Source organism: Mauremys mutica, chromosome 15 (genome assembly GCF_020497125.1).
Source record: "Mauremys mutica isolate MM-2020 ecotype Southern chromosome 15, ASM2049712v1, whole genome shotgun sequence".
In the NCBI taxonomy this organism is placed as follows: Eukaryota; Metazoa; Chordata; order Testudines; family Geoemydidae; genus Mauremys; species Mauremys mutica.
In genome coordinates this window covers 37,492,642-37,520,469 of record NC_059086.1, presented here as the reverse complement: position 1 = coordinate 37,520,469, position 27,828 = coordinate 37,492,642, and the positions used below count along the sequence as shown (strand labels likewise).

Genomic DNA, 27,828 nt, shown 5'->3' with positions numbered 1-27,828 from the left:
GATGGATAGAGGGGAGGGATGGAGGGATGGATAGAGGGGAGGGATGGAGGGATGGATGGATGGAGGGATGGATAGATGGGATGGATGGAGGGGAGGGATGGGTGGATGGATAGAGGGGAGAGATGGATGGATGGGTGGATAGAGGAGAGGGATGGATAGACGGGATGGATGGGTGGTTGGATAGTGGGGAGGGATGGATAGAGGGGAGGGATGGAGGGATGGATAGAGATGGAGGGATGGATAGAGGGGAGGGATGGATAGACGGGATGGATAGAGGGGAGGGATGGATGGATGGATGGATGGATGGATAGAGGGGAGGGATGGGTGGATGGATGGATAGAGGGGAGGGATGGATAGACGGGATGGATGGGTGGTTGGATAGTGGGAAGGGATGGATGGATGGATGGAGGGATGGATAGAGGGGAGGGATGGAGGGATGGATGGATGGAGGGATGGATAGATGGGATGGCTGGAGGGGAGGGATGGGTGGAGGGATAGAGGGGAGAGATGGATGGATGGGTGGATAGAGGAGAGGGATGGATAGACGGGATGGATGGGTGGTTGGATAGTGGGGAGGGATGGATAGAGGGGAGGGATGGAGGGATGGATAGAGATGGAGGGATGGATAGAGGGGAGGGATGGATAGACGGGATGGCTAGAGGGGAGGGATGGATAGACGGGATGGATGGATGGATGGATAGAGGGGAGGGATGGGTGGATGGATGGATAGAGGGGAGGGATGGATAGACGGGATGGATGGGTGGTTGGATAGTGGGAAGGGATGGATGGATGGATAGAGGAGAGGGATGGATGGATGGATGGATGGAGGGGAGGGATAGATGGATGGATGGATAGAGGGGAGGGATGGCTAGACGGGATGGATGGATGGATGGATGGATAGAGGGGAGGGATGGATGGATGGATAGAGGGGAGGGATGGGTGGATGGATAGAGGGGAGGGATGGATAGACGGGATGGATGGAGGGATGGATAGACGGGAAGGATGGAGGGATGGATAGAGGGGAGGGATGGGTGGATGGATAGAGGGGAGAGATGGATTAATCTTTTGTGAGCCCCGGTGCCCGGACCGTGGCCCCACCCCCACTCCACCCACTCTCCTCCCGCTCCCGTTGGGCCTCTTTCCTCAAGGCTCTGCCCCTGCTCGGCCTGTTCCCCTGAGGCCCTGCCCACCATTCGTATGGGCGGGGGGGCGCGGAGAGGAGCACCCAGTGCCAAAACCAGAAGGTGGCACCTTATGGGACATTTTCCCCAACAGGGGCTGCTGCATTCACTCAGGGCCATGCCCCAGCCTGCATTTTGCAGGAGATCCCAGTGGACCCGTCTAGGCTTGGAAGCTCTGAATCTGGTTAAACGATACCCAGCGAAATCCTCCTCTGACACGGTGGCGGTTCCTGGGCTGGCTCCCCTCCCCCTTTGTCCTAGTGTGTGTGTGTTGGGGGGGGTCTCATCGTATCTCAAGTGAAAGCCGAGGCCTGGCTCCCCGGCCTGGCTGCTCTTCTCTGCACCTGGTCCCAGCCGGCTTCCTCCGTCTTGCCCATGGGTGACCAGAATGCCGATTGCCTGGCCCCGATGTATTTCTTCAGCATCACCTCCTGGCTGAGATCTCTCACCTCCACTCCCTGCTGCACACCTGCGTCCCACCGCTCCTTCTGCGCCTCCAACCGGGTCCTCCACTTCTTCTGTGACATCTTCCCCCTGCTGAAACTCTCCTGCTCCAACACTGGGCTCAATGCCCTGATGGTGCACACCGAGGAGGCCCTGGTGGTCAACGGGGCGTGTTCATCCTCCTCTCCTGCGTCGCCATTGTGTCCGCCGTCATCAAGGTCTCTTTGCCTGAGGGCAAGCGCAAGGCCTTCTCGACCGGTGGCTTCCACCTGGCTGTCGTAGCCGTCTTCTACGGCACCGTCATCTGGGACTACTTCCAGCCCTCATGCAGCTTCTCTGCCAAAAAGGATGCTCTGGCAGCTGTCATGTGCACTCTGGTCACCCCCATGCTCAACCCCTCCATCTTCTACACCCTGAGGGATGATGAGACGAAGGGGGCTCTGAGAAACGACATCAGCTGGACGATGGTCTCTCTGGGGATGTAGGTGCTGCTTGGGGTGGACTTGGCTCACCCCAGTGCCCAGGAGATGGAGTGCAGGAACTCCACTGTACAGTCTAGAGGCTGGCTATAAAGTGAGCTTTGGGGGCCGGAGGTTGACGAGATATTGCTGGATTTTGAGTTGTTTTCTTGAGTCAACCTCTTTTTGAGTCACCTCGATGGATCCTCTTCTTGAATGTCTTTTTGAGCCGTTGTCTTCTTGAGTCAGCATCGATGGATCCTCTTCTTGAGTTGTCTTTCTGAGCCATACTTTTCTTGAGTTGTCTTTTTGAGTCACCTCGATGGATCCTCTTCTTGAGTGTCTTTTTGAGCCATATTTTTCTTGAGTTGTCTTCTTGAGTCAACCTCTTTTTGAGTCACCTCAATGGATCCTCTTCTTGAGTTGTCTTTCGGAGCCATACTTTTCTTGAGTTGTCTTCTTGAGTCAACATCGATGGATCCTCTTCTTGAGTTGTCTTTCTGAGCCATATTTTTCTTGAGTTGTCTTCTTGAGTCAACCTCTTTTTGAGTCACCTCAATGGATCCTCTTCTTGAGTTGTTTTTCTGAGCTATACTTTTCTTGAGTTGTCTTCTTGAGTCATCTTCTTAAGCTGTCTTATTGAGTCATTATTGTATGCAGTGTAGCTGTAGTGGTGTCTGTCCCAGGATATTAGAGGACCAAGGTGGGTGGAGTAATGTCTTTGGCCAATTAAAGATATTACCTCGCCCACCTTGACTTTCTTATTGAGTCCTTATCTTTTGGAGGCTTCTTGATATTTTTGAGTCATCTTCTTCTTGAGTTGTCTTTCTCAGTCAATTTCTACCTGAAAAGCAGCAAAGAGTCCTGTGGCACCTTATAGACTAACAGACGTATTGGAGCATGAGCTTTCGGGGGTGAATACCCACTTTGTTGGATGCATGCTCCAGTACATCTGTTAGTTTGTCTTCCTTCGTCTTCTTCTGTTGTCGTCTTCTTTAGTAACTTTCTTCTGATGTCCTCCTTTGGAGCTGTCTTCTTCCTGAGTCATCTTTTTCTAGAGTCTTCTGTTTGAGCTGTCATCTAGTTGAGTCATCTTTTTGGGTTGTCTTAAGTCAACATCTCTGTCCTACTCAGACGCCCTGCGATAACTTCCTCTCATTAGCTCTGTTTTTCCAGTGCCGGGCTGATGGCTCAGGGCTCTCCGGGGGCCCCGTTAATTCGCCTTTTAGTCCGCGGAGTTCCAATGGAGCTGTCTCCCAGCTGGGCTCATTAGCAAAAGGCCCTTGGGGGAGATCGTGGTGCTTTGCCCTCGTCAGCGGAAGGTGCGACTCCCTCGGCGGGACCCAGGTTGGTTCAGGTGCTTAGGGCTGCTGGGGGTCTCCAGGCCCCTGCACTGAGCTGGAGGCGAGGTTCTCTGGGAGCTGAGTGCTGTTCCCGGGGCAGTAAGCTGTGCACCCCCCCCCCCCGGAGACAGGGCAGAACCATGAGTTGTCACCTGCACCGTGGCCAGTCAGGCACCTCTGCCAGGGGAACCTGGAGTTGGAGCAGAGAGGTGATTTTCCATGTGTGTTTGGCCCTGGTGTGATTGTAACTGAAGCCCAGTTTTGGAGCGTGCCTTTAAAAAGAGGACAGGGAAAAATTGCAGAGGGGGGCCCGTGACACTCTGTACCTCAAAATAGCACCCTGGAGCCCCCATACTCACCCCAGTGATATGGTTGTGATGGGTTTGGTGCAACGCGTGCCTTGCGAGGGATCGTTTGAGACGTCAGGCTCGGCTGAACGTTGCTACCCTGTTGGCTGGCGCGTGGTCTCATTGGATGGGGAGCTAGGAAGTATTGCTGTGTGTTTGTCACTGAAATACGTGGCCAGTGGGAACGCCCACAGCCGGCCTTTCCGTGGCACGAAAGGAGCAGCACACGGACAAGACGGATTTACATCTCGATTGGCCGGACAGGCATTGAGGGCCTATGAAGAAGAATCCACTCTCCTGGAGACTCTTTAGAGGGGGCACGTACCCCATGGGGGTGGCCTGACCCCCACGTCATGGCCAGGAGCTTTCCAGCACCCGGAGAGAAAGTATAAACGAGGGTCCGTAACGTCACCACTGGGCCTCTCCCCTCCCGCATCACCTGGGCAACAAAGATTTTGAACTGGGGAGACTGGTCCCAGGGCTGGAAGGGATGGAGGGATGGATAGAGGGGAGGGATGGATAGAGGGGAGGGATGGATGGATAGAGAGGAGGGAGGGATGGATGGATGGATGGGATTACAAAGGCGGGTGTGCGTCCACTTCCCTCTGATGAGGAGGTGAACTAATGAATGAGCTTGCACGGTTCAAGGGAAGGTCCTGAGCAGTGTAAGAGGGGACATCTACGGGGCGCAAGGCGGGCGGTCTGGGGAAATTGGCTGGGGTCTCCCTGTGTCTAATTCACGAGTGGCTGAGAAAGCGTTCATGCAGCTCAGCTGGGGGTGTCCCTGGGTGTTGATGGCTGAGTGATCACAGCACCTGGAGGGGCTTGCAGCTGGTCAGTGGCATGGCCTTAGGAGAGACAGGACAGGCTGGAGAGTTTAAGAGGACTCAGCGGCCCCGCAGGCTAGGTTGTAACCCAGGGGTATGTCACAGGGTGTATGTGGAGAGAGAGAGAGAGAGAGAGAGAGAGAAGAGGGGGTGGCTGGGGATAGATAGATAGATAGATAGATGATAGATGGGGTGAATGGGGGGAGAGAGAGAGAGAGATGGGGGTGTGGGGATAGATAGATGGGGTGGATGGGGATAGATAGATAGATAGATAGATAGATAGATAGATAGATAGATAGATAGATAGATAGATAGATAGATAGATAGATGGGGTGGATGGGGAGAGGGAGGGAGAGAGAGAGAAGGGGGTGGATGAGGATAGATAGAGAGAGGTATGTGGATGGGGATAGATAGCTAGATAGATGGTATGGGGATGGGTAAACAGAGAGATAGATGGGTATGTGGGGATAGAGGGGGTGGATGGCAAAGACGGCACTTGCCGCCAATCCCGTAAGGAACTAAAGATTTATTCACCAGGAGAAAGAAACGAGGGAGTTATTTGCACCGTGAAAGACACGCTGTGAGCTGTTGGTGCCTAGGGTAGCCCTCCCTGAAAATGCCAAGGACACTCCCCAGACTGGTGGGTAATAGTGAAGTTAGACTCACCAACCAGTCACAAACTGGCTCCCAATCAGCACCTGGGGCCAGTACAGTGCAAAGTTATTTAAAACCTCTGCTCACTAAATGAAACGTTCTTCTGACCCCAAAGGGCCAGCCACATTACCAGGTCAATATTACGTTGGATCTGACCCAAAATACCACGCTGCGGCCAATCCTTCAGCATCTAAAACTAAAGGTTTATTATAACAGAAAGAAAGAACGAGAAGAGAGTTGTTAAACGGTAAAGCAATCACATACATACAAAGGCAAATGGCTATAAACTGGCCATCAGGAAGTTTAGACTTGAAATTAGATGAAGGTTTCTAACCATCAGAGGAGTGAAGTTCTGGAGCAGCCTTCCAAGGGGAGTAGTGGGGGCAAAAGACATATCTGGCTTCAAGACTAAGCTTGATAAGCTTATGGAGGGGATGGGATGATGGGAGAGCCTAATTTTGGCAATTAATTCATCTTTGACTATTAGCGGTAAATATGCCCAATGGTCTGTGATGGGATGTTAGATGGGGTGGTAGCTGAGTTATTACAGAGAATTCTTTCCTGGGTGCCGGCTGGCGAGTCTTGCCCACATGCTCAGGGTTTAGCTGATGGCCAGATTTGGGGTCGGGAAGGAATTTTCCTGCAGGGCAGATTGGCAGGGTTTTTTTCGCCTTCCTCTGCAGCGTGGGACACACACGGGTCACTTGCTGGAGGATTCGCAACACCTTGAAGTCTTTAAACCACAATTTGAGGACTTCAATAGCTCAGTCATAGGTTAGGGGTTTGTTGCGGGAGTGGGTGGGTGAGGTTCTGTGGCCTGCGTTGTGCAGGGGGTCAGACTAGACGCTCATGATGGTCCCTTCTGACCTTAAAGTCTAGGAGTCTATGACTTCAAAGTCCATATATCAGGTTCTGAGCAGCACTGGTGAGTTTGCTGGATTGTAAAGTCCCTCTGGAACACACCCACCACGTGGATGGGTCAGTCAGTCCTTTGTTCAGAGCTTCAGTTTGTAGAGAAGCGACTCCAGAGGTGAGGAGCAGGATTGAAGACAAAATGGAGAGGATGCAGCTGCCTTTTTATATCCTTTGACATGTGGCATCCACATCCCGTGTCCCAGACACAAGCTTCACAGCACATGGCATGGAAAAGCCTTAGAGGTTTCTGTCCACCGGCCTGACTCAAGGCATAGCCCTGGGCTTCTCTCAATGGCTTCACTGTACGGCTGAGAGGCCATCAAGCAGGCTGGCTCGTGCCGGTGCCAATCTCCAGAAACACAGCACGAGTTGGATGTACAGACACCCCACACGTATTTACAACTCATAACACACTAATGATACATACATACGCCGTGATGATCAGAGTTAGCCAATCCTACCTTTCCCGCTGATCCCTCACATGGCGTATCTGGTAAGAGTCGTTGCAATTTTGTAATGTTGGTCTCAATAATATTATAAACGGGTCACCCCTAGTCCATACAGCGTCACAGACGCACAAATGAGAGACGGTGCGCAGATGCTGTAATACGTGAGAGCTCTGCGTTCTGTAGGGCTAACTGGCTGGGGACTCCAGGCCTATGAGGAGAGCTCACATCCACCGATCTCTGGCGCCGGATGTTTGCTGGACAGGGGAGGACCCCTCTTACGGGGACCAAGCGTTTCACCCTGGGTGACGCGTCTCCCCCGACCAGGGGGTTCCCAGTCTTAGCGAACATTTCTATAGTCACAGAGCAAGCACTGCACCGTGGTACCGCGGGGCACTGGTAGTACGCGGCGTCCTGCGGCTGCGCCATTAAGTCCCAATGCCAAATGCACCTGGCCTGCCGGCGTCACAGGGACGATGTAGTCTGGACCAGGCCAAAGGCTTTAAGGGTCTGTTCCCCACCCGCCTGAGCCAGCCTGACCCCCCGCCCTGGGGCTGGATGGGAACTAGCTCTCCCTAGAGGGGAAAGGTCCCGTGCCCCATTCCCCGCCCCCCTAAGCCAGCCAGTCCCTGCCCTGGAGCTGGATGGGAGCTGGCGCCTCCTAGAGGGGAAAGCCCCGTGCCCCATTCCCCGCCCCCCTGAGCCAGCCCGTCCCTCATGCTGGCACTGGATGGGAGTTAACACCTCCTTGAGGGGACAGGCCCCATGCCCCATTCCCCGCCCTCCTAAGCCAGCCAGTTCCCTTCCCCGGGGCCCCAAGCCTCATGCCTTCTGGGAGAAACGTCCCCCTCCCCATCAGTCTCCTCAGAGCCCCCTGGACGTCCTTGTTGCGCAGGCTGTAGACGAAGGGGTTGGCGGCCGGGGTGACGATGGTGTACATGACGGAGAAGACGGCCCCCCCGGGGGGCCGAGTAGCTGGCCCCGGGCTGGAAGTAGACCCCGACGATGGCCCCGTAGAACAAAGCCACCATGGTGAGGTGTGAGCCGCAGGTGGAGAGGGCCCGGCGCCTCTCCGAGGCCGGCCGCCGGAGCACGGCCCGGCCGATGCGGGCGTAGCTGGCCGCAATGAAGAGGAAGGGCCCCAGGATGACCAGGCCGCCCTCGAAGAAGATGGCCGCCTCGTTGACCCGCGTCGGGGAGCAGGAGAGGCGTAGCAGGGGCTGGTGGTCGCAGAAGAAGTGGGGCAGCTGGTTCCCGCCCTGGTAGGTGAGTCTCAGAAGCAGCCCGGCGTGGAAGGCGGCGTGGAGGGCGGCCAGGCCGAGGCAGGAGGCCACCAGGCACCGGCAAACCCGGGAGCTCATCACGGCCGGGTAGCGCAGCGGGTCGCAGATGGCCACGTAGCGGTCCAGGGCCATGGCCGCCAAGAGCAACGTGTCGGAGACGCCGAAGACGTAGAAGAAGAAGAACTGGGCCAGGCAGGCGCGGAAGGGCACGGCACGGCGGCCGGAGAGGGCGTGGGCCAGCGCCTGGGGGACGGTGACCGAGAGCAGGCCCACGTCCACCAGCGAGAGGCTGCGGAGGAGGGAGTACATGGGGGTGTGGAGCCGGGGGTCCACCGTGATCAGAGCCACCATCAGGGAGTTGCCCAGAACGCCGGCCATGTAGAGAGGGAGGAAGAGGAGGACGAGCGAGGGCTGAGGGCCCGGGCGGGACGACAGGCCCAGCAGGATGAACTCGGAGATTTCACTGCCATTCTCACAACCCATGGGGCTGTGGGGAGAAGGCAGGGAGCCCGGGTCAAAGACCAGGGAGTAGAACCCAGGAGTCCTGGCTCCCAGCCCCCCCGGCTCTCACCACCAGACCCCACTCCCCTCCCAGAGCCGGGGAGAGAACCCAGGCGTCCTGGCTCCCAGCCCCCCGGCTCTCACCACCAGACCCCACTCCCCTCCCAGAGCCGGGGAGAGAATCCAGGCGTCCTGGCTCCCAGCCCTCACACACAATCATACCCTAGGATTCTGGTTCCAGTTCTGGAAAAGGTGTTTGGACTGTGTCTGGGGGAGTGCAGGGTGCTGGGGGCCAGGACTCCTGGGTTCTCCTCCCAGCTCTGGCGGGTTAGAGCCAGAGGGGGCTGGGTGTCAGGACCCTCCCCAGGAACCCAGGCGTCCTGCCACCGGCCTACATTGCTGCTGCTGGTCCCTAGGCATGGTGCGGGGGAGAGGTTTGCATGGTCGTCCGTCCCTCCCGACCCGGATTCTGTCTGTCCAGGCCTCCCAGCTGAGTGCTGGTGTGGGATTGTCGGTCACTGAGCAGGGGCGCTCTCTCCTGTGTGTGTGTGTGTCCCTGGGTCCATCCACCCTGAGCCGGCTCTCCGTCCCATAGGGGGCCCGCTCTACCCCTTCCTGATGGGCTACAACCTGAAGCCGTTCAAGTCGCCGGGGCAGGTGTTTGCCAAGGGGGCACCGGTCACAGCCCAGGTGGAGGGTACCGAGCACTAGACCAGCAGCTCCAAGGTGAGGAGTGTGGGGTCTAGTAGTTAGAGCAGGGGGGGGCTGGGAGCCAGGACGCCTGGGTTCTCTCCCTGGTTCGGGGAGGGGAGGAGAGTCTAGTGGGTTAGAGCTGGGGGTCTGGGAGCCAGGACGCCTGGGTTCTCTCCCTGGTTCGGGGAGGGGAGTCTAGTGGGTTAGAGCTGGGGGTCTGGGAGCCAGGACGCCTGGGTTCTCTCCCTGGTTCTGCCTCATTCCAGGCGCTTGGTGCCTTTGTCACACAGCTGAGATCACACGTCTCTTGCCCCCAAAGAGCCTCCTGGGCTCTGAGCATTGGCCCCATTCCCCACACGGGGCCTTTTCCCTTTTCTGCCAGGTTTGGGGGGTTACAAAGAACCTGGGAAGTGGGGTGCGAGGGACCCCTGGGATCCAACGCACCCCCCCCACACCTCCCCCCCCCACACACGTCCAAACCCTGCCCCCACCCCAGAGCACTTCAGAAAACCCAATTTCCATTCTGGGGCATCTCCCGACAGTTTGTAAACGGTTCCCCCCGTCCCCCGTCCGCCCCCGTCCCCCATGAGAAGGAAAATGCAGAAAAAACTTTTCCTGGAAACGTGGCGTCTTTTCCCAACCAAAACGCACAACCGAACGGCCGGGCACAATTGGATTATATCTCTATAGTTGCCACGGCTAACACCGAGCCGTGGTTTTAAGGGTTTTCTTTCCAATTCGATCCACTGAAATGCGGGAAATTGGAGGGGGCTACACCCCAGCAGGGCCGTCAGAAACAGACCTCGGGTTTCAGAGCAGCAGCCGTGTTAGTCTGTATCAGCAAAAACCGAGGAGTCCTCGTGGCACCTTAGAGACTAGCAAATTTATTTGGGGAGAAGCTTTCGTGGGCTAGAACTAGGGTGACCGGATGTCCCGATTTTATAGGGACAGTCCCGATATTTGGGGCTTTTTCTTATATAGGCTCCTATTACCCCCCACCCCCGTCCCGATTTTTCACACTTGCTGTCTGGGCACCCTAGCTAGAACCCACTTCAATTTGCTAGTCTCTAAGGTGCCACAAAGAAACAGAACAATTTCACGGCAAGCGCTGCTGATGTTCAGACCGTTACAGGCTTAGGAACCCCGAAAGCCCAAATCGTTCACCTCACCTGTCGAAAGAGGCAAAGAAAGAATCCTTCGAGCGAATCTTAGTCCGCCAGCCGCGTTTTTCTCACTGGCTCGACCTGTGCGTTTCCGTGATCACCGCTGGAAATCTTGGTTCGGCTGGAGTGCCGTGAAATCGACGGGTACGGACACCAATCGATTCGTTCCCGGTCGACGGGAAAGACGAGCTGCTGGCTGTGATATGAAGAGCGTAACAGAGCTATGGGGCTGGGACACCATGAAAAGAAACGTTTTACGCAAGAGAAAAGCCGTGTGGGGCTCGAAAGGACGTTTTTAACCTTCTCGGAATGAAGGTTCCTGTCATTACGGAAAGTGGATGAAAGTCTGTTTTCTGGGGGGAAAATGACCCCACTTGAATGTTGTCAGCCGGCTGCACCAGGCACACAACTGCCCTCCTCATGCAAACACTCACCTGCTGCCGGCACAACACAAAACACACAATCACACAACCACACAGCTGCAGGCTCTGTCCCCAACCCCTCGCACGTCAGGCACCGAGGAGCTGAGCCCCCCAGAACAGGGGATCCGATTCCACCTCCTCCCAAACCCGGTGTCTCTCAGCTCCCTGCTGTGCCTGTCATCCCTCCCAGCCTGCACCCCCTGTACCGACAGCAGCAGCAACATCCCTCTCCGAGGGGGCAGGAGCTGGGCGGAGAGTCGGGCGTCGAGAAACAGGACGACGGCTCAGGATTGACTCCAGCACAGAATCAGCAAATCCGGGATCCCACAAGGAGATTTATTCACAGGAAGGCGACCCCAAGGGACTCTGAGCAGAGAGCAGCAGAGGAACAAAGAAAGGGCCAGATCCCAGCTGGGGTCCATGGGCCGTAGCTCCATTGGGGTCAATGGGGCAGATCCCAGCTGGGGTCCATGGACCGTAGCTCCACTGGAGTCAATGGGGCAGATCCCAGCCGGGGTCAATGGGCTGTAGCTCCATTGGGGTCAATGGGGAGATCCCAGCTGGGGTCAATGGGCCGTAGCTCCATTGTGGTCAATGGGGCAGATCCCAGCTGGGGTCAATGGGCTGTAGCTCCATTGGGGTCAATGGGGCCAGACCCCCAGCTGGGGTCAATGGGCCGTAGCTCCATTGGGGTCAATGGGGCCAGACCCCAGGTGGGGTCCAAGGGCCGTAGCTCCATTGCGGTCAATGGGGTTAGACCCCAGCTGGGGTCAATGGGCCGTAGCTCCATTGTGGTCAATGGGGCAGACCCCAGCTGGGGTCAATGGGCCGTAGCTCCATTGGAGTCAATGGGGCAGATCCGAGCTGGGGTCAATGGGCCGTAGCTCCATTGTGGTCAATGGGGTTAGACCCCAGCTGGGGTCAATGGGCCGTAGCTCCATTGGAGTCAATGGGGCAGACCCCAGCTGGGGTCAATGGGCCGTAGCTCCGCTGGAGTCAATGGGGCAGACCCCCAGCCGGGGTCCAAGGGCCGTAGCTTCATTGGGGTCAATGGGGCAGATCCCAGCTGGGGTCAATGGGGCAGATCCCCATACAAATCTACCCCCCTATTTTCAGTCGGCGCTGTTGGCCCCGCACCCACAGAGTTTAACGCGGGGGCAGGGACAGGAGGAGGGGAGCTGAGGGGACCCGAGCTGGTCCAGTTGTTTGCCCCACCCGGCCCGGCCCCTTGTCGCTGGGTCCTGTTGGGTTGGGCTCTACAGGGCTTGAATCATGTTGGTGTCTCTCTTCTGCCCCTGCTCTGATTTTCAACCTCCTGTTGAAAACGGGTCCCGCCAGCACTGGGCCCAGGATTCCAGGATGGGTCTCTGCGCTTCCGGAAACCAAGGGAAATCGCCTCCATGAGGGTGTTGGGGTCTGGGCAGCGCCTGGCACGATGGGGCCCTGATCTCGGTTGGGGTGTGAGCAGCGCCTGGCACAATGGGGCCCTGATCTCGATGGGGATCTGGTAGATAGACAGACAGGCCGGTGTAGAAGGACATGGGAGGGTGAATAATCTCTGCATGGACACGTAGGGAGAGGCAGCGAAGAGGAGCTAGGTGGGAGGGGAAACTGAGGCACGGGATGGGGCAGGAACTTGGCCAGGGCCGGCCAGCGGGTTGCGTGTCATGGCTCGGAATGGCTCAGGGCCCTTTGGCTGGGTTTTCCCGCCACGGCTCAACATTTCCAACCCGAGACCCGTCGGCAGGTCAGGATTGGAAGTGGAGGTGGGGGTCATCACACGGTTTTGCTCGAGCTCCCTGATGGGAGAGGCTAAGACGGGATTTCGGGGATGGGGAGGAAAGATCCGGGGCTGTCCGAGACGCCAGCCGGCACGTGCAGGAGAGAGGGAGATAAAATGGGCCCCCCGCCACTGTCCAGTGCTCCCCTGGATCCAGAGCTGCCCTGGGAAGACCCCAAAACAGGACCAAGGTGATGCCTCCGCTCTGCCCTTCCACATCCCTTCCCTTCAATTGCCATTTAGCTCATCCCCTCCAGTGGGTCCCTCACGCTCTCTCCTCCCTTCATGGGCCATGGGAGACCAGCCCTTGGCCTCCGCGTGATCCTGGCAGCTCGGCAGTAAGCCGTGACCAGGATCCACTCTCATTCTTCAGGGCAGTGCAGTGGTCAGGAAGGATTCATTTTCCCCCGGGGCATGTGACCCAGGGACTTCTAGGATCCCAGCTGAATCCAAATCAAATCACCTCTCTGCTCCGACGCACGATTCCCTTATTCATCCATCCCATTGGGGCTGAGTTTTGTTTTGCCCTGGGGGGGATGCTCCACCCCTGGTCTGCCCTGAGGCCCCACCTCTACTCTGCCCCTCCCCTTGAGGCCCCGCCCTCAGCCCCGCCCCCTTTCCTGAGGCCCCACCCTCGTTCTGCCCCTTCCTGCCCCCACTCCGCGCCCTCCCCGAGCCCCCCGCCTGCCCGCAGCTAGCTCCTCTCCACCCCGCCGCCAGTTTTTACTGATGTACATTTCCACCACTGTGGGAAATTGACTGGGGGTGTCCAAACGATGGGGGTGGGGGGTGGTGTCAGACACTAATTAGTTAACGACAGGGGAGGCTGAGATTCCGAAAGATCAAAGTTTGTTGTCCTCAACCCACACACCGTCCACATCACATGTCAAGACAGACAAAGGAATATCCTGAAATCGCCCCGCTGTCAATTTTGCTCGTTAGCGCCGCTGAGCAATTAAAAAAGCGAATCCTTCCTCGCCCGGCTGTACCGCTAATAACAGGATTTGAATCGAGGCCGCGCAATGGAAAATGAGCGGACTTTATTGAGCTGACACCTATTTACCTTACGGAAATGAAAGCCGGTGACTGCAGAAATGGCACATTTCCATGGGCCGCCAATCGACATTGTTCCGGATTTTCACCTCAGGGGCAGCTCTGTCTTTTCGGCTGCGTTCGAAATACGAAATCAAGCTGCAGAACGTCAGCGTTTCCCACAGACCAGAACGGCGGGTTTTATCCGCCCCGTGCGGACAGGGAAAAGCCACAGATTCGAATGAGGAACGGAAGAAATTGGATGGTCACCGGCGGCCTGCGGAACTCTCTGCCACAAGACCTAAAACAGGAGCGGGTGCCCAGGACGGCCAGAGTCAGAGGAGCCCAGGCTGCCCCCTGCCCCCTGCCAGGGAAACGAGCCTGCTGACTCTGAGGGAAAGCGACCCCAGTGGGCCAGGGAAACTCAGACTCTCCCCCCAGGGCGCTTTGCTCATTCCTCTGCCAGCAGCCACTTGAAGACGGGATACCGGGTTAGATGGGCCCATTGCTCTGTTCCACGGCAGCAGGGAGAGGTGGGAGATAACACGGTGGGGTGGGCCCCTGGTTCTCATCGGCGGCAGCAGTTCAGCTGCTTCCATTTTCGGGGCCAGGAGTTGTGATTGCTGCTCTGACTCACTAAGACCCCACTCCCCGCCCAGAGCCAGGGAGAGAACCCAGGAGTCCTGGCTCCCAGCCCCCCTTGCTCTAACCACCAGACCCCACTCCCCTCTCAGAGCCAGGGAGAGAACCCAGGAGTCCTGGCTCCCCCCCGCCCTGCTCTAACCACTAGACCCCACTCTCCTCCCAGAGCCAGGGAGAGAACCCAGGAGTCCGGGCTCCCAGCTCCCCCGCTCTAACCACTAGACCCCACTCTCCTCCCAGAGCCAGGGAGAGAACCCAGGAGTCCTGGCTCCCCCCGCCCTGCTCTAACCACTAGACCCCACTCTCCTCCCAGAGCCAGGGAGAGAACCCAGGAGTCCGGGCTCCCAGCTCCCCCGCTCTAACCACTAGAGCCCACTCTCCTCCCAGAGCCAGGGAGAGAACCCAGGAGTCCTGGCTCCCAGCTCCCCCTGCTCTAACCACTAGACACCACTCTCCTCCCAGAGCCAGGGAGAGAACCCAGGAGTCCTGGCTCCCAGCCCCCCCCGCTCTAACCCACTAGACTCCCTGGGGCGCCGGGCCCCTCCCCAGCACCCGCCGGAGAGCCCCCCTCATCTCCTGGTTGCGGAGGCTGTAGATGAAGGGGTTGAGGAGGGGGGTGACGGTGGAGTAGAGCAGGGTGGCCACCATGTCCCGCCAGGGGGCGTAGTGGCCGGCGGGCCGGAAGAAAAGCCCGATGACGGTGCCGTAGAACAGGGCCACCGTGGCCAGGTGGGCCCCGCAGGTGGAGAGGGCCCGGCGCCAGCCCCGGGCGGCGGGCAGCTGGGCCAGGGTGGCCACGATGCGCCCGTAGGAGCCGGCCACCAGGAGCAGTGGCCCCAGCACGGCCAGGCTGCCCTCGGCCAGGACGGCGGCGTGGTTGGGCCGGGCGTCCCCGGCGGCCAGGGCCAGGAGCTGGCGCAGGTCGCAGAGGAAGTGGCGGAGGCGGGGGCGGGCGGGGAAGGGCAGGCGGGCGAGGAGCAGGGTGTGCAGCAGGGCGTGGAGCTGGGCCAGGCCCCAGGCGGTGCCCACCAGCCCCCAGCGGCGCCCGGGGCTCATGGCGGCGGCGTAGCGGAGCGGGTGGCAGACGGCCAGGCAGCGGTCGTAGGCCATGACGGCCAGCAGGAAGTTCTCCAGCACCCCGAAGGCGACGAAGACGTAGCTCTGGGCCAGGCAGGCGGCGTAGGGCACCGCCCAGCTCCCGGACGCCAGGGTCCCCAGCGCCGTGGGGGCGGCGGCGGAGGTGAAGCCCACGTCGGCCAGCGAGAGGTGGGCCAGGAAGAAGTACATGGGGGCCCGGCGCAGGCGGGGGTCCCGGCGGATCAGCAGGGACACCACGAGGTTGCCCAGCAGGGTGGCCAGATAGGTGCCCAGGAAGAGGGGGAAGAGCAGGCGGCGCGTGGCCGGGCGGGAGGCGAGGCCCAGCAGGATGAACTCGGGGACGCCGGTCCCGTTCCCCGGCCCCATGGCCCTGCGGGGGGAAGAGCGGGGGGCAGAGTTATGGGCCGGCCCCTAATGCCCGGCCCATGGAGCTCTCCAGCCTAGGGCTACCTGCTGGTCCCCCCCACACCTTCTGGCTACTGACCCCCCCCATCCATCAACCCCCACATGCCCCTTCCAGCCAGCTGTCTGTCCCCCCATCTATCCACCCCCCCGCATACCTGTCTGTCCCCCCATCTACCCCCCACCTCTGTCTGTCCCCCATCTATCCACCCCCCCATACCTGTCTGTCCATCCATCCACCCCCATCCACCCCCCACACCCCTGTCTGTCCATCCATCCCCACACAACCCCTCTATCTATCTATCTATCTATCTATCTATCCCCAGCCACCCCCTCTGTCCCCCCATCTATCCACCCACCCCCCCACACCTGTCTGTCCCCCCATCCATCCACCCTCCACACCTGTCCGTCCCCCCATCTCTCCATCCTCATGCCCCCCGTCTGTCAATTCCCACACCTCCTGTCTATCTATCCATCCACCCCCCACACCCATCTGTCCATCCATCCACCCCATCCACACCCTCTGTCTGTCCATCCATCCCCACACAACCCATCTATCTATCTATCTATCCCTCCCCATCCACCCCCTCTATCTATCCATCCCCAGCCACCCCCTCTATCTATCTATCTATAAGAACATAAGAACGGCCATACCGGGTCAGACCAAAGGTCCATCCAGCCCAGTATCCTGTCTACTGACAGTGGCCAGTGTCAGGTGCCCCAGTGGGAGTGAACCTAACAGGCAATGATCAAGTGATCTCTCTCCTGCCGTCCATCTCCACCCTCTGACAGACAGAGGCTGGGGACACCATTCCTTACCCAGCCTGGCTATTAGCCATTGATGGACTTAACCTCCATGAATTTATCCAGTTCTCTTTTAAACCCTGTTCTAGTCCCGGCCTCCACAACCTCCTCAGGCAGGGAGCTCCACCGGCTGCCTGTGCGCTGTGCGAAGAAGAACTTCCTTTGATTTGTTTTAAACCTGCTGCCCATTCATTTCATTTGGTGACCCCTAGTTCTTGTATTATGGGAACCAGTAAATAACTTTTCCTTCTCCACTGTCTCCACATCACTCATGATTTTACAGACCTCTGTCATATCCCCCCTTCGTCTCCTCTATCTATCTATTCCCATCCACCCCATCCATCTATCTAGCCTCTGTTCCCCCCCCCACACCCATACGCTCTAGTTATAAATTGGATTCAAGGATTCTGCGTTGGTGGGGTGGGGTCCATCGTTTTGAAGGGTAAAACGGTGGGGCAAAGGGGGCCGAAAGAGGAGCATCCCTCAAAATGTGGGGCCTGTGGAACTCCCCGCTACAAGCTATTCCATCGCGCAAGGTGCGTGGGGGCTGCCGTGCCAGAGTCCCGCACAGTCACTGGGATTTATCTAGCCTACACCCGGGGAGAATTCGTATCCCTGCTTGTGCAGAACAGCGCCTGTCACACCAATCGGCCTTTCTCCCACTTTGGAACTGGATTCAACTAATCCAGAAAAAGGGGACCTGTTATTCCAGAATAAGAGAGTCCGTGCGCATGGAGGCAGCCAACCCGCTTTCCACTCACATCCTTCCTTAACTTCCCACACCCGGCTCCCATTTCTTTGGTACCCGAGACAGTGTGAACCGAATCGGCTTGGCTCCACTTTTCTCCGTAGCATCTTAAACATGCCCGAAGCGAGACAGGAACCACTTTACTGGCCCTCTCTCGTTCCAATTGTGATGTCTACTGACTTTCCTGATTTGCAGTCCCCTTGTCTGCAGAGAGTTCAGTTTCTGGGTGTGTTTCCCTCAAATTCCACCCTCTCAATTAACGCGACGGAGCCGCCGCGGAAAAGAACCGGGGATCTGTGACCCCAATAAATAGGTGTTGTAATTGTTCAGGCTCCATTTGTGGAGAGAGGCTCTTCCCACAGAGTCTTCCTGCTTCTAAGAGTAACATTAAATATCTCATAGCCGCGCTAGGCTGCCTTTCAGAGGTGGGCAAATGGGGAAACTGAGGCAGGGACCGGGTGCAGCACCTTGCCCAAGGCTAAAGGGCAGACACGGGGGCTTGAGCCCGGGGTTTTCTCAGCCAGTGCTCACCGGTGTCTCTCGGAGCCCCCGTCCGCTAAGAGTGATATTTTTCCCCTGCCGTTTCGGGACGCCCGGAGTGGCCGATCCAGGTTACGATCAGTAACGAATGAAAGGAGCGGGGTGGGGATAATTAACACCCACCAGCATGGCTGTGTGGCCGATCGGTCCTGTCACGCTAAGCGGCCTTTCTCCGTATGATCTCAACCCGCTTTGGAGCGGCGTTGAACTCAGCCGGGAAAAGGAGACGTGGGATTCCGGACCACGACAGTCCCCCCACGACGTGGATTCACGTCACGGTCGCCAGATTATTTCAGCTCCCCAGCCGCCAATTTCCAATCAATGAAAACGGTCCGAGGGTTCGGTTTGGCCTACGGGCGTTGGAGAGAAAAGGGACCTTGGAAACATCCTGGTTTTGGAGCCGGAAAACGCTTCGTTCGAGCCGAAGGAAACCGCGCGGCTTTCCTGGGTTCGGCCGAAGGCGCGGGAAATCAGTTCTCCCCCCGGCTCGGCTCTTAAGGAACCTCCGAGCCAGACCCCCCACCCCGGATTAGGACCCCGGCACGCACTGCGTTACCCGCCCTGGCTCTGACGGGCAAGGTGGTACCACTCACCTGCCTGCTCCGCACCAGATCCCGTCATGGAGAAATGCTTCCCGCCGCTTGCAGGGCCTCGGATAGGACAGCTGGAGACGAGGCCGGACGTGGGGATTTGAACGCCTCCCCAGCTGGCTCTGGAGAGGCACCGTCGAGGTGAAGGGTGGCAGGTCCCGCTCTGGCACCTTGCAGAGGGGTATAGATGGGGGAGGCGGGGGAAGGGGTGTGGACAGCTGGGCCCCCTGGCACTGTGGGGGGGGTGGCCCCCCCTTCCCAGGCTGCTGGGAGGTTAATGATGCACAGGAGAAGCAATTAACACACGCTGGCAATTAGGGGAGCGGGGGGGCCTGCTCCCCCGTCCTAGGCAAGGTGGAAAATGCAGTGTTATTTCTCCTGCCCCATGTCAACAGCGTGGGGCTCAGGGGCTGTGCTGCAGGCACTGGTGTGGGGTGTCCAGCTGGGGGCGCTCTCCCCTGGCAGTCAGGACCGGGCGGTGGGCGATGCCGTGCGGCAGGGACTGGGGCGTTATGTTCCCAGCTGCCCCACCACAGAGGTGGCTGCATCTCACCCCCGGGCGAGCCCTCCCCATACAGTGTTCTATGTAGCTATTCCCCAGCTGTCCTGCCCCAGAGGTGGCTGCATCTCACCACCATGTGAGCCCTCCCCATGCAGAGTTCTATGTAGCTATTCCCTGGCTGTCCTGCCCCAGAGGTGGCTGCATCTCACTGCCGGGCGAGCCATCTCCGTGTGGAGTACTGTGCAGCTGTTCCCCTGCTGCCTCGCCCTAGAGGTGGCTGCATCTCAGCGCCAGGCCAGCCGTCTCTGTGTGGCGTTATGTGCTGCTGTTCCTCAGCTGGCCAAGCAGCTTGATTTTGGGTTGTCCTCCACAGGGATGTTTTCCCTGTGAGCATTGATGAACTGAAACAATTTCTGGGTTAACGTTGGTTAAAATTTCCTCCCCGGTGCCATCTCCCCTCCCAAAACGGGCTTGTTTCTCCCCTGGCCTCTGTCCTGCCAAACTCTTCACTCACCCCACGGTGCAAAGATTTTTCCTAATCAATCAGCCCCCCCGCGCAATGCCGGCCTCAGATACATACGGCTGCTGCGACTGTCTTGTAAGCCCCAGAACATGGTGAGCGGCCCAGCAGGGCTTTCAAGCTGCTAATGGGACCCTCCCCAGAGCTAGGCGCATTTGAATCCCGCCGAATGCAGGGTTTGCCATCTAGGAACTAGGCGCCCAGGCCAGACCTACATAATGGGGGCTGGATCCTGGAAAGCAGGGCTCTGGGAAGGAGCTGGAGCAAACAACTCAACATGAGTTGATCGCTTGACGATTCCCTGGTCTGTTCATTCCCTCTGGGGCACCCGGCACTGGCCACTGTTGGAAGATGACACTGGGCTAGATGGACCTTTGGTCTGACCCAGTCTGGCCATTTTTATGTTCTTATGAGGGGTTGCAAGTGCTTTGCTGGATCGGATTAAAATTCAAAATGATCTGGACCAACTGGAGAAATGGTCTGAAGAAAACTGGATGAAATTCAATCGGGACAAATGCAAAGTGCTCCACTTAGGAAGGACCAACCCGTCGCACACACAAAATGGGCAGTGACTGCCTAGGAAGGAGTCCTGTGCAAAGGGATCTGCGGGGTCGGAGTGGATCATAAGCTAAAATAGGAGTCAACCGTGTGCTACAGCAAAAGCCAACGTCGTTCCGGGCTGTATCAGCAGGAGCGTTGTAAGCCGGACACGAGGAGCGATTCTTCGGCCCTGATACGGTCTCAGCTGGAGGTTCGGGTCCTGTTCTGGGCACCGCGTTGCAGGAGAGATGGGGACAAATTGGAGAACGTCCAGAGACGAGCAACAAACACGATGAAAAGTCTAGAAAACATGAGCTGTGGGGGGAGATTGAAACAAGGGGGTTTGTTGAGTCTGGAGAAGAGCCGCCAATTGTTCTCTTTAAGGACAGGACAAGAAGCAACGGGCTTAAATTGCAGCCAGGCCGGTTTAGGTTGGACGTTAGGAAAACCGGCCTGACTGTCGGGTGGTGAAGCGCTGCCCGGGGAGGTGGTGGAATCTCCATCGTTGGGGATCGTTAGGAGCAGGTTGGACAAACCCGTCAGGGACGGTCTCGCTAATACTGAGTCCTGCCGTGAGGGCAGGGGACTGGACTAGACGATCCCTCGAGGTCCCTCCAGTCCTACGATTCTGCGATTCTAGGAGTCATTAGCAACGGTTCGCTGGCAAAGCGGGAGGGCGAATCTAGCGGGGGCTGGTGCGCGCCGGTGTTTGATCGAACGACTCGGCTGACGGAGCGGCGAGCCGGCTCCGAACCCCGGCAGGTGACTCCCCGCGGGGAGGGGCGGCCGGCGCTTTCGGGGCCGGGGTTTGGGTTGGAAACGACCTGGACAAGGGCTCTGAAATCAGGCAGGGGAAATCGCAGCAGGACCGAGCGCAGCGTACGCCTCCGAGGAAGGAAAAAAAATCAAACGTGCAGCTGCTGGCCGCATGGCCGACGGGGATGGGGGGTTCCCGCAGGGGACAAATCGGATCCGAGCCGACAGCGGGGCACAGCTGCGGAAGAAACGACTCTCGTGCTGGGGGATATCAAAGGAGGCTCCTACACCGTCCTGCTCGGCTCAGCGCTGGGGAGGCCTCAGGGGGATGGCGACAAACCGGAGAGAGTCCAGGCGACATGAGCAAAGGTTTAGAAAGTCTGCCTGGTGGGAAGAGGTTAAAAAGCTGGGCCTGCTTTGTCTGGGAAAAAGCCTGAGGAGGGACCAGAGAGATCCGTCCCGGGCTGTTCTGAACAGGCCAGAGGTCACCTGCTCTCCGCGTCCGCTGAAGGCAGGACAAGCCGGGACGGGCTGAACGCTCGGCCTGGGAGTTTGAGGTGAGAGATTAGGAAAAAGGGTGAGTCTCCTATAGACTCCGCTCCAGCCCCTGTTGTGTTCTCTGTTCCCCCTTGAATCGGGGACTGGGGATCCCAACTCCCGGCCATCGGACGGTTAGGGACACCCAGAGCGTGGGGCTGCCTCCCTGACCATCTTGGCTAATCGCCATCCATGGACCTGTCCTCCAGGAACTTCTCTCACTCTTTTTATGAACCCAGTTCTACTTTTGGCCTTCACACCATCCTCTGGCGAGGAGTTCCACAGGTCGACTGGCTGCTGGGCGAGGAAGTCCTTCCTCCCATCCGTTTTAAACCTGCTGCCTATTCATTTCATCGGGTCGTGTGTTACAGGCAGGAGTAAATAACACGTCCTTATTTACCTTCCCACCCCAGTCATGATTTCATAGACCTCGCTCATATCCCCCCTTAGTCGTCGCTTTTCCAAGCTGAACAGTCCCCGGCGGATTAATCTCTCCTCATACGGAAGCCGTTCCAGACCCCTGGTCAGTTTTGTTGCCCTTTTCTGAACCTTTTCCAATTCCAATCTAGCTTTTAGGAGACGGGGCGACCACACCTGCACGCAGTATTCACGGTGTGGGCGAACCATGGATTTATATAGAAGCAACATGGTATTTTCTGACTTATTATCTCTCCCTTTCTTAGGGGTTCCCAGTAGGGCGACCAGACAACAAATGTGAAAAATTGGGATGGGGGTGGGGGGCAATAGGAGCCTATATAAGAAAAAGACCCAAAAATCGGGACTGTCCCTATAAAATCAGGACATCTGGTCACCCTAGTTCCCAGCGCTCTGGTCACTTTTTCGACGGCCGCTGCGCATCGGGTGGATGATTTCACCGACCTCTCCACAGCGACGCCGAGGTCTTGCCCGAGTGGTAACAGCTAATCCAGACCCATCATTGCGCGCGGAGAGCTGGGATTCTGGTCTCCGACGTGCATCACTTTGCGTTTATCAACGTTGAATTTCCTCTGCCATTTTCTTGCCCAGTCGCCAGTTTGGGGAGGTCCCTTTGTCGCTCTTCGCAGGCTGCCTGGGACTTAACTGTCTGGAGCAGTTTTGTATCAGCTGCACATTTTGCCACCTCCCTGTTCACCCCTTTTCCCACATCGTTTATGAGGCTGTTGACTAGGGCCGGGCCCAGTACAGACCCCTGGGGGGACACTATTTACCTCTCTCCATTCTGAAAACTGACCATTTATTCCTCCCCTTTGTTTCCTGTCTTTGAACCAGCTCCCGACCCATGAGGGGACCTTCCCTCGTGTCCCAGGGCAGCTCACTTTGCGTAAGAGCCTTTGGTGAGGGACCTTGTCAAAGACTTTCTGGAAATCTAAGGCCACTAGATCCCCTGGATCCCCCTTGTCCACGTGTTGGTTGAATTCAGCCCGGATTGCAGGATGGCGAGACCTGGGAAATGGGTCTGGCACAGTTGGGGGCGGAGAATGGGACGCGGGGTATTTCCCCTCTGGGGGGTGCCGATCTGGCCTCAGGATGGCGGGGGACCGGCTGGCTCAGGGGGGCAGGGAATGGGACGCAGGGTATTTCCCCTCTAGGGGGCACCGGCTCTGATCTGGACAATTCAGTGTGCAGGGGATGAAGGGGGAGACTGGGGGTAAGCACCCCAACTCCCATTCCCAGGCCTTCAGAGAGCCCCCAGCTCCCGCTGCCCCTTGAAACTCGCCCCCTAACTAAAAGCAGAATTAGCCGCACTGAGACTGCACCGAGCCTGCGGACGCTTGTCCCCGGGGGCGACCAGCGCTAACGAACCCCACGGGGCCTGCGTTAACGAACCCAATCAGTGCTAGGTCCCCTCGGCGCCCGATCCTCACCCCGACTCTCCCATGATTAATTAGCCAGAGCCACATCCAAGGAGCAAATGAGAAAACTTGGGACTCAGGGGAGGAGGAGAGAAAAAGTCCAGAAGTTGGTGTGAGCAGAAAGAATTTGACGGACGTACAGATCCCGACACCCCTGCCCCATGTCACTGGGAGGGGCCACGGATCCACATGCCCCCAGTGACATGCCCCCACATGCCCCCCTGGGTAGTCGTCTCAGTGCTTGGCTACATGGGTACACTCAGGACATAGTGTACAAAATCCTTGTAATTGGATTATTTAAACCAGATTAATCTCTACAGAGAGCCCCTGGTTTGGAACTAAAGCAGCTTTAATTCTGTTTAGTGTAATTCAGTTAATTAATGGAATTAAGCTAAACCACATTAAATCTGAATTAAAATGCCTCTTCTCAACTGAATTAAGGCCCCTTTCATTCTGAATGAGAGGGTCCAGACGGGGGATATAAGGCGGTTTATCTAATCCACTTTCAATCCACTATCTCAACTGGAATTGTGTATTGTGTGTCCCCCAAAACATAAGTCTATCTGCATCCGGCGCCGCCAGCAGTGACCCAAGATTGCAACGTCAACGAGCGATCCCAAAATCGAGCGGACGGAGGGCTGTGTGCTGTTATGGCTCAGGTGAAAGAATTAGTCTGGTACGTCAGGAGAATGCAGGGAGACCCAATGTCTTCCACTGCTGTGCTTGTCTTCTGAACGGCGAGTCATAGACTCATAGAAGATCAGGGTTGGAAGGGACCTCAGGAGGTTTCTAGTCCCACCCCCTGCTCAAAGCAGGACCAATCCCCAACTAAATCATCCCAGCCAGGGCTTTGTCAGGCCGGGCCTTAAAAACCTCTAAGGATGGAGATTCCACCACCTCCCTAGGTAACCCATCCCAGTGCTTCACCACCCTCCTAGTGAAATAGTGTTTCCTAATATCCAACCTAGACCTCCTCCACTGCAACTTGAGCCCATTGCTCCTTGTTCTGTCATCTGCTACCACTGAGAACAGCCGAGCTCCAGCCTCTCTGGACCCCCCTTCAGGTAGTTGAAGGCTGCCATCAAATCCCCCCTCATTCTTCTCTTCTGCAGACTAAACAAGGCCAGTTCCCTCAGCCTCCCCTCGTAAGTCATGCGCTCCAGCCCCCTGATCATTTTCGTTGCCCTCCGCTGGACTCTCTCCAGTCTGTCCACGTCTCTCTGACAGTGTGACGCTCAGAACTGGACACAGTCCTGCTCCGCTGAGGCCTGTGAATTGCAAACTTTCATAAAAGATCTCGCTTGGTAGATTTTGACAGGACAATCACATTGTGGACAATCAGTTGGTTTAACTGCTTATATTGCGGGGTGTGACGGGGTTGGGACTCACCACCGTGGCGCCTCCCGCTGGTTGCTCCGGGAATTAGCTCAGTCCAGTGGAGCACCCTCTCCCGGTGGTGCACCGTCCGTCGTCTGATCCTTGCTGGTGTCTGGACCTGCGTTGCTCCCTGCTCGGCGGCGCCCTCTTCAGGCCACTGACCTCCGGCAGCACCCCCTAGTCCATCCTCACCCCCTTCCGGGGGGGGGTAGCAACAGTCCTCGCACAACCTCCAGAGTCTAGCCCCTTGTCTCAAGGGCAGCTGCAGTTTGTTTCAGCCACCCTACTGCATGGCCAGGTGCAGTACAAGGGGGGGGGGACCCAGGCCACCTGCTACTCTGGGCCCCAGGTGCTGGTCTCCTTGCTCAGGAGACCGACCTTCCCCTCTGAAGGTCTGGGAGAGACTCCCTGCTGCTGCTCTGGGCAGCCTTTATATAGGGCCAAGCTGAGCCCTGATTGGATGTCTCCAATCTCGGCCCTCATTGGCTCTCAGTAAGCCCTTTCCTGATTGGATGCCGGCCCGCGCAGCCGCTCTGGCCTACTCTAGCCCCCTCTCACATGGGGTGGGGCCACACGGGGGGTTCAATCTCTTGCTGGTCTGGGAGACCCAGCTCCGGTGTAGACATAACCTAAGAGTCTCACTTAGCCAGACAAGACATATATTCTGCAACACGGCTCTGAGCCTGTAACCAGCGAGACAAGCAATGCCGGAAACAGTCCGATGCTGGTACAAGTTGGCCAGGTCTCGGAGTAGCCGTATAAGAACGGCCAAACTGGGTCACACCAATGGTCCATCTGGACCAGTATCCTGACTTCTGACAGTGGCCAGTGCCAGATGCTTCAGGGGAATGAACAGAGCAGTGCAATTATTGCGAGATCCGTCCCCTGTTGTCCATTCCCAGCTTCCGGCGTTTCGGGACACCCAGAGCATGAGGTTACATCCCTGACCATCTTGGCTAATCGCCATTGATAGCTCTACCCTCCAGGAACTTATCTCATTCTTTTTGTAACCCACTTCTTTTTGGCCTTCACAACATCCCCTGGCGAGGAGTTCCACAGGTTGACGGTGCGTTGTGTGAAGAAATACTTCCTTGTGTTTGTTTTAAACCCACTGCCTGTTAATTTCATTGGGTAACCCCAGTTTTTGTGTTATGGGAAGGGGTAAATAACACTTCCTGATTGACTTTCTCCTCCTCATTCATGATTTTCTAGACCGCTATCATCTCCCCCTCTCAATCATCTCTTTTCCAAGCTCAACAGTCCTCCTCTGTTTAATCTCACCACATCAAGAGGATGTTTTTAGAGAACTGGCCACGGTGCCTGAAAACACGTGCCAGGCCCGCGATTCTCTAGTGGTGAGGTTGCAAATAAAAAATCAGCAGCAGAGATAGAAGTGGATTTGTCTTTCCTTCCACGTTCCTTCTTACATTTCCAGTGCTTAACTGCTTTGCCTTCTCTCGATAAAAGGTGAATTTTAATGGGGTGTTTGCCACGGGGTTAGGCAGGCTGATGGCTCTGATACCAAAACCCTGAACTGTGTTTAACACTGTTTATTGTGGGACAGTGACAGGGTCACGTCTCTGGGCCCATTTATTCCATGGAAATTAATTCACCATTGAGGATCTAGAACTTGGGGCTTGCGGGACCTGGAACCTTGTCAGGGACCTAGAACCTGGAACATGTATCTTCCATAACAGATTAAAGGGAATTTTAACAGGGTCACGTATCTGGGCTCGTTTATTCCATGGAAAGTAATCCAGCATTGAGGATCTAGAACATGGGGCTTGAGGGACCTAGAACCTTGAGCTCTGGAGCAGAGGACAGGTCAGGAAATGCACAATGACTGAGGAGGGGAACCACACGTGGAGCTGGCGCTGTAAGTGCCTGTTCAAGGAGGGCTGGAATGGGTGTGTCTCTCCAGCTCAAAATGTAGACTTACCTGGAGGAGGCAGCAGCATTGAGATCTGGCCTAAAGCCCAGAATGGACCCTGATGTGAATGAGGATTCAGAAACTAAAGCTCCTGGCATTTTCTGCCAACCTCGGAGGTTTGGAGGCTTCTGAGTTGACGCTGGGAGCCCATTAGGGGAACATCCTGGGGCAGAGGCGGGTGGGCTGGCAGTGCCAGGGTCCGGGGCTGCTGGGAAGTGGGCGGGAGAGGACTCCAGCCCCTCCTGGGACCTCATTAAGGCCTCCCCAGCAGGGGAACAAGGGGCTCCCAAGGAACCAATCAGGACCTGTCTGCCTGGCTTTGGGAGGGGCTGGAAGGGAGTGAAATACCCCTAACAGCAACCCAGCCTGGCTCTTTCCTCCTCTGCAGGGTGAGAGACAAACCCAGCTGGGATCCAGGCCCCAGTGATCCCCCCCATGCAACTCCCCCTGCCCCGAGAATACTGGCCGAGCCCCCCATGCAGCGGAGAATCTGAAATCAGGTAAGCGGAGGGTTGGGGGCTTCAGATCAGCACAGAGGGTTCATCTCCCAGCGTCAGTTGTGAGTCACTCCACTATGACATTGACTCCCGGCCTTCCCCCATTCTAACCACCAGACCCCACTCCCCTCCCAGAGCCGGGGAGAGAACCCAGGAGTCCTGGCTCCTGGCCCGCCCCTGCTCTGACCCACCAGACCCCACTCCCCTCCCAGAGCCGGGAGAGAACCCAGGAGTCCTGGCTCCTGGCCCGCCCCTGCTCTGACCCACCAGACCCCACTCCCCTCCCAGAGCCGGGAGAGAACCCAGGAGTCCTGGCTCCTGGCCCGCCCCTGCTCTGACCCACCAGACCCTACTCCCCTCCCAGAGCCGGGGAGAGAACCATAAGAACATAAGAACGGCCGGACTGGGTCAGAGCAAAGGTCCATCCAGGCCAGTGTCCTGTCTGCCGGCAGTGGCCAATGCCAGGTGCCCCAGAGGGAGTGAACCCAACAGGTAATGATCAAGTGATCTCGCTCCTGCCGTCCATCTCCACCCTCTGACAGACAGAGGCTGGGGCCACCATTCCTTACCCAGCCTGGCTACTAGCCATTAATGGACTTAACCTCCGTGAATTTATCCAGTTCTTTTAAACCCTGTTCTAGTCCCGGCCTTCACAACCTCCTCAGGCAGGGAGCTCCACAGGTTGTGCGCTGCGTGAAGAAGAACTTCCTTTTATTTGTTTTAAACCTGCTGCCCATTCATTTCATTTGGTGACCCCTAGTTCTTGTATTATTAATTATTATTATTATTATTATTATTTAATTTTATTTTATGGGAACAAGTAAATAACTTTTCCTTATCCACCTTCTCCACATCACTCATGATTTTATAGACCTCTGTCATATCCCCCCTTAGTCTCCTCTTTTCCAAGCTGAAGAGTCCCAGCCTCTTTCATCTCTCCTCATACGGGACCCTCTCCAAACCCCGAATCATTTTAGTTGCCCTTCTCTGAACGTTTTCTAGT

General features: G+C 57.1%; 2 protein-coding genes and 1 pseudogene across 2 annotated transcripts; 1 reads left to right on the top strand and 2 right to left on the bottom strand.

Moving 5' to 3' along the window:
• Positions 1-1,299: 1,299 nt before the first annotated feature.
• On the top strand, positions 1,300-2,110 carry LOC123350036 (annotated as a pseudogene).
• Positions 2,111-7,330: 5,220 nt separating this feature from the next.
• LOC123350035 (olfactory receptor 1B1-like) lies at positions 7,331-8,381 on the bottom strand. The gene is given in 2 exon segments (XM_044988369.1): positions 7,331-7,573; positions 7,575-8,381. Coding segments are annotated over 2 exon segments (1,050 nt in total).
• A 6,266-nt stretch (positions 8,382-14,647) lies between these two features.
• On the bottom strand, positions 14,648-15,595 carry LOC123350034 (olfactory receptor 1E5-like). The gene has a single exon (XM_044988368.1). The coding sequence runs from the start codon at positions 15,593-15,595 to the stop codon at positions 14,648-14,650; it is 948 nt and encodes a 315-aa protein (XP_044844303.1).
• Positions 15,596-27,828: the final 12,233 nt, after the last annotated feature.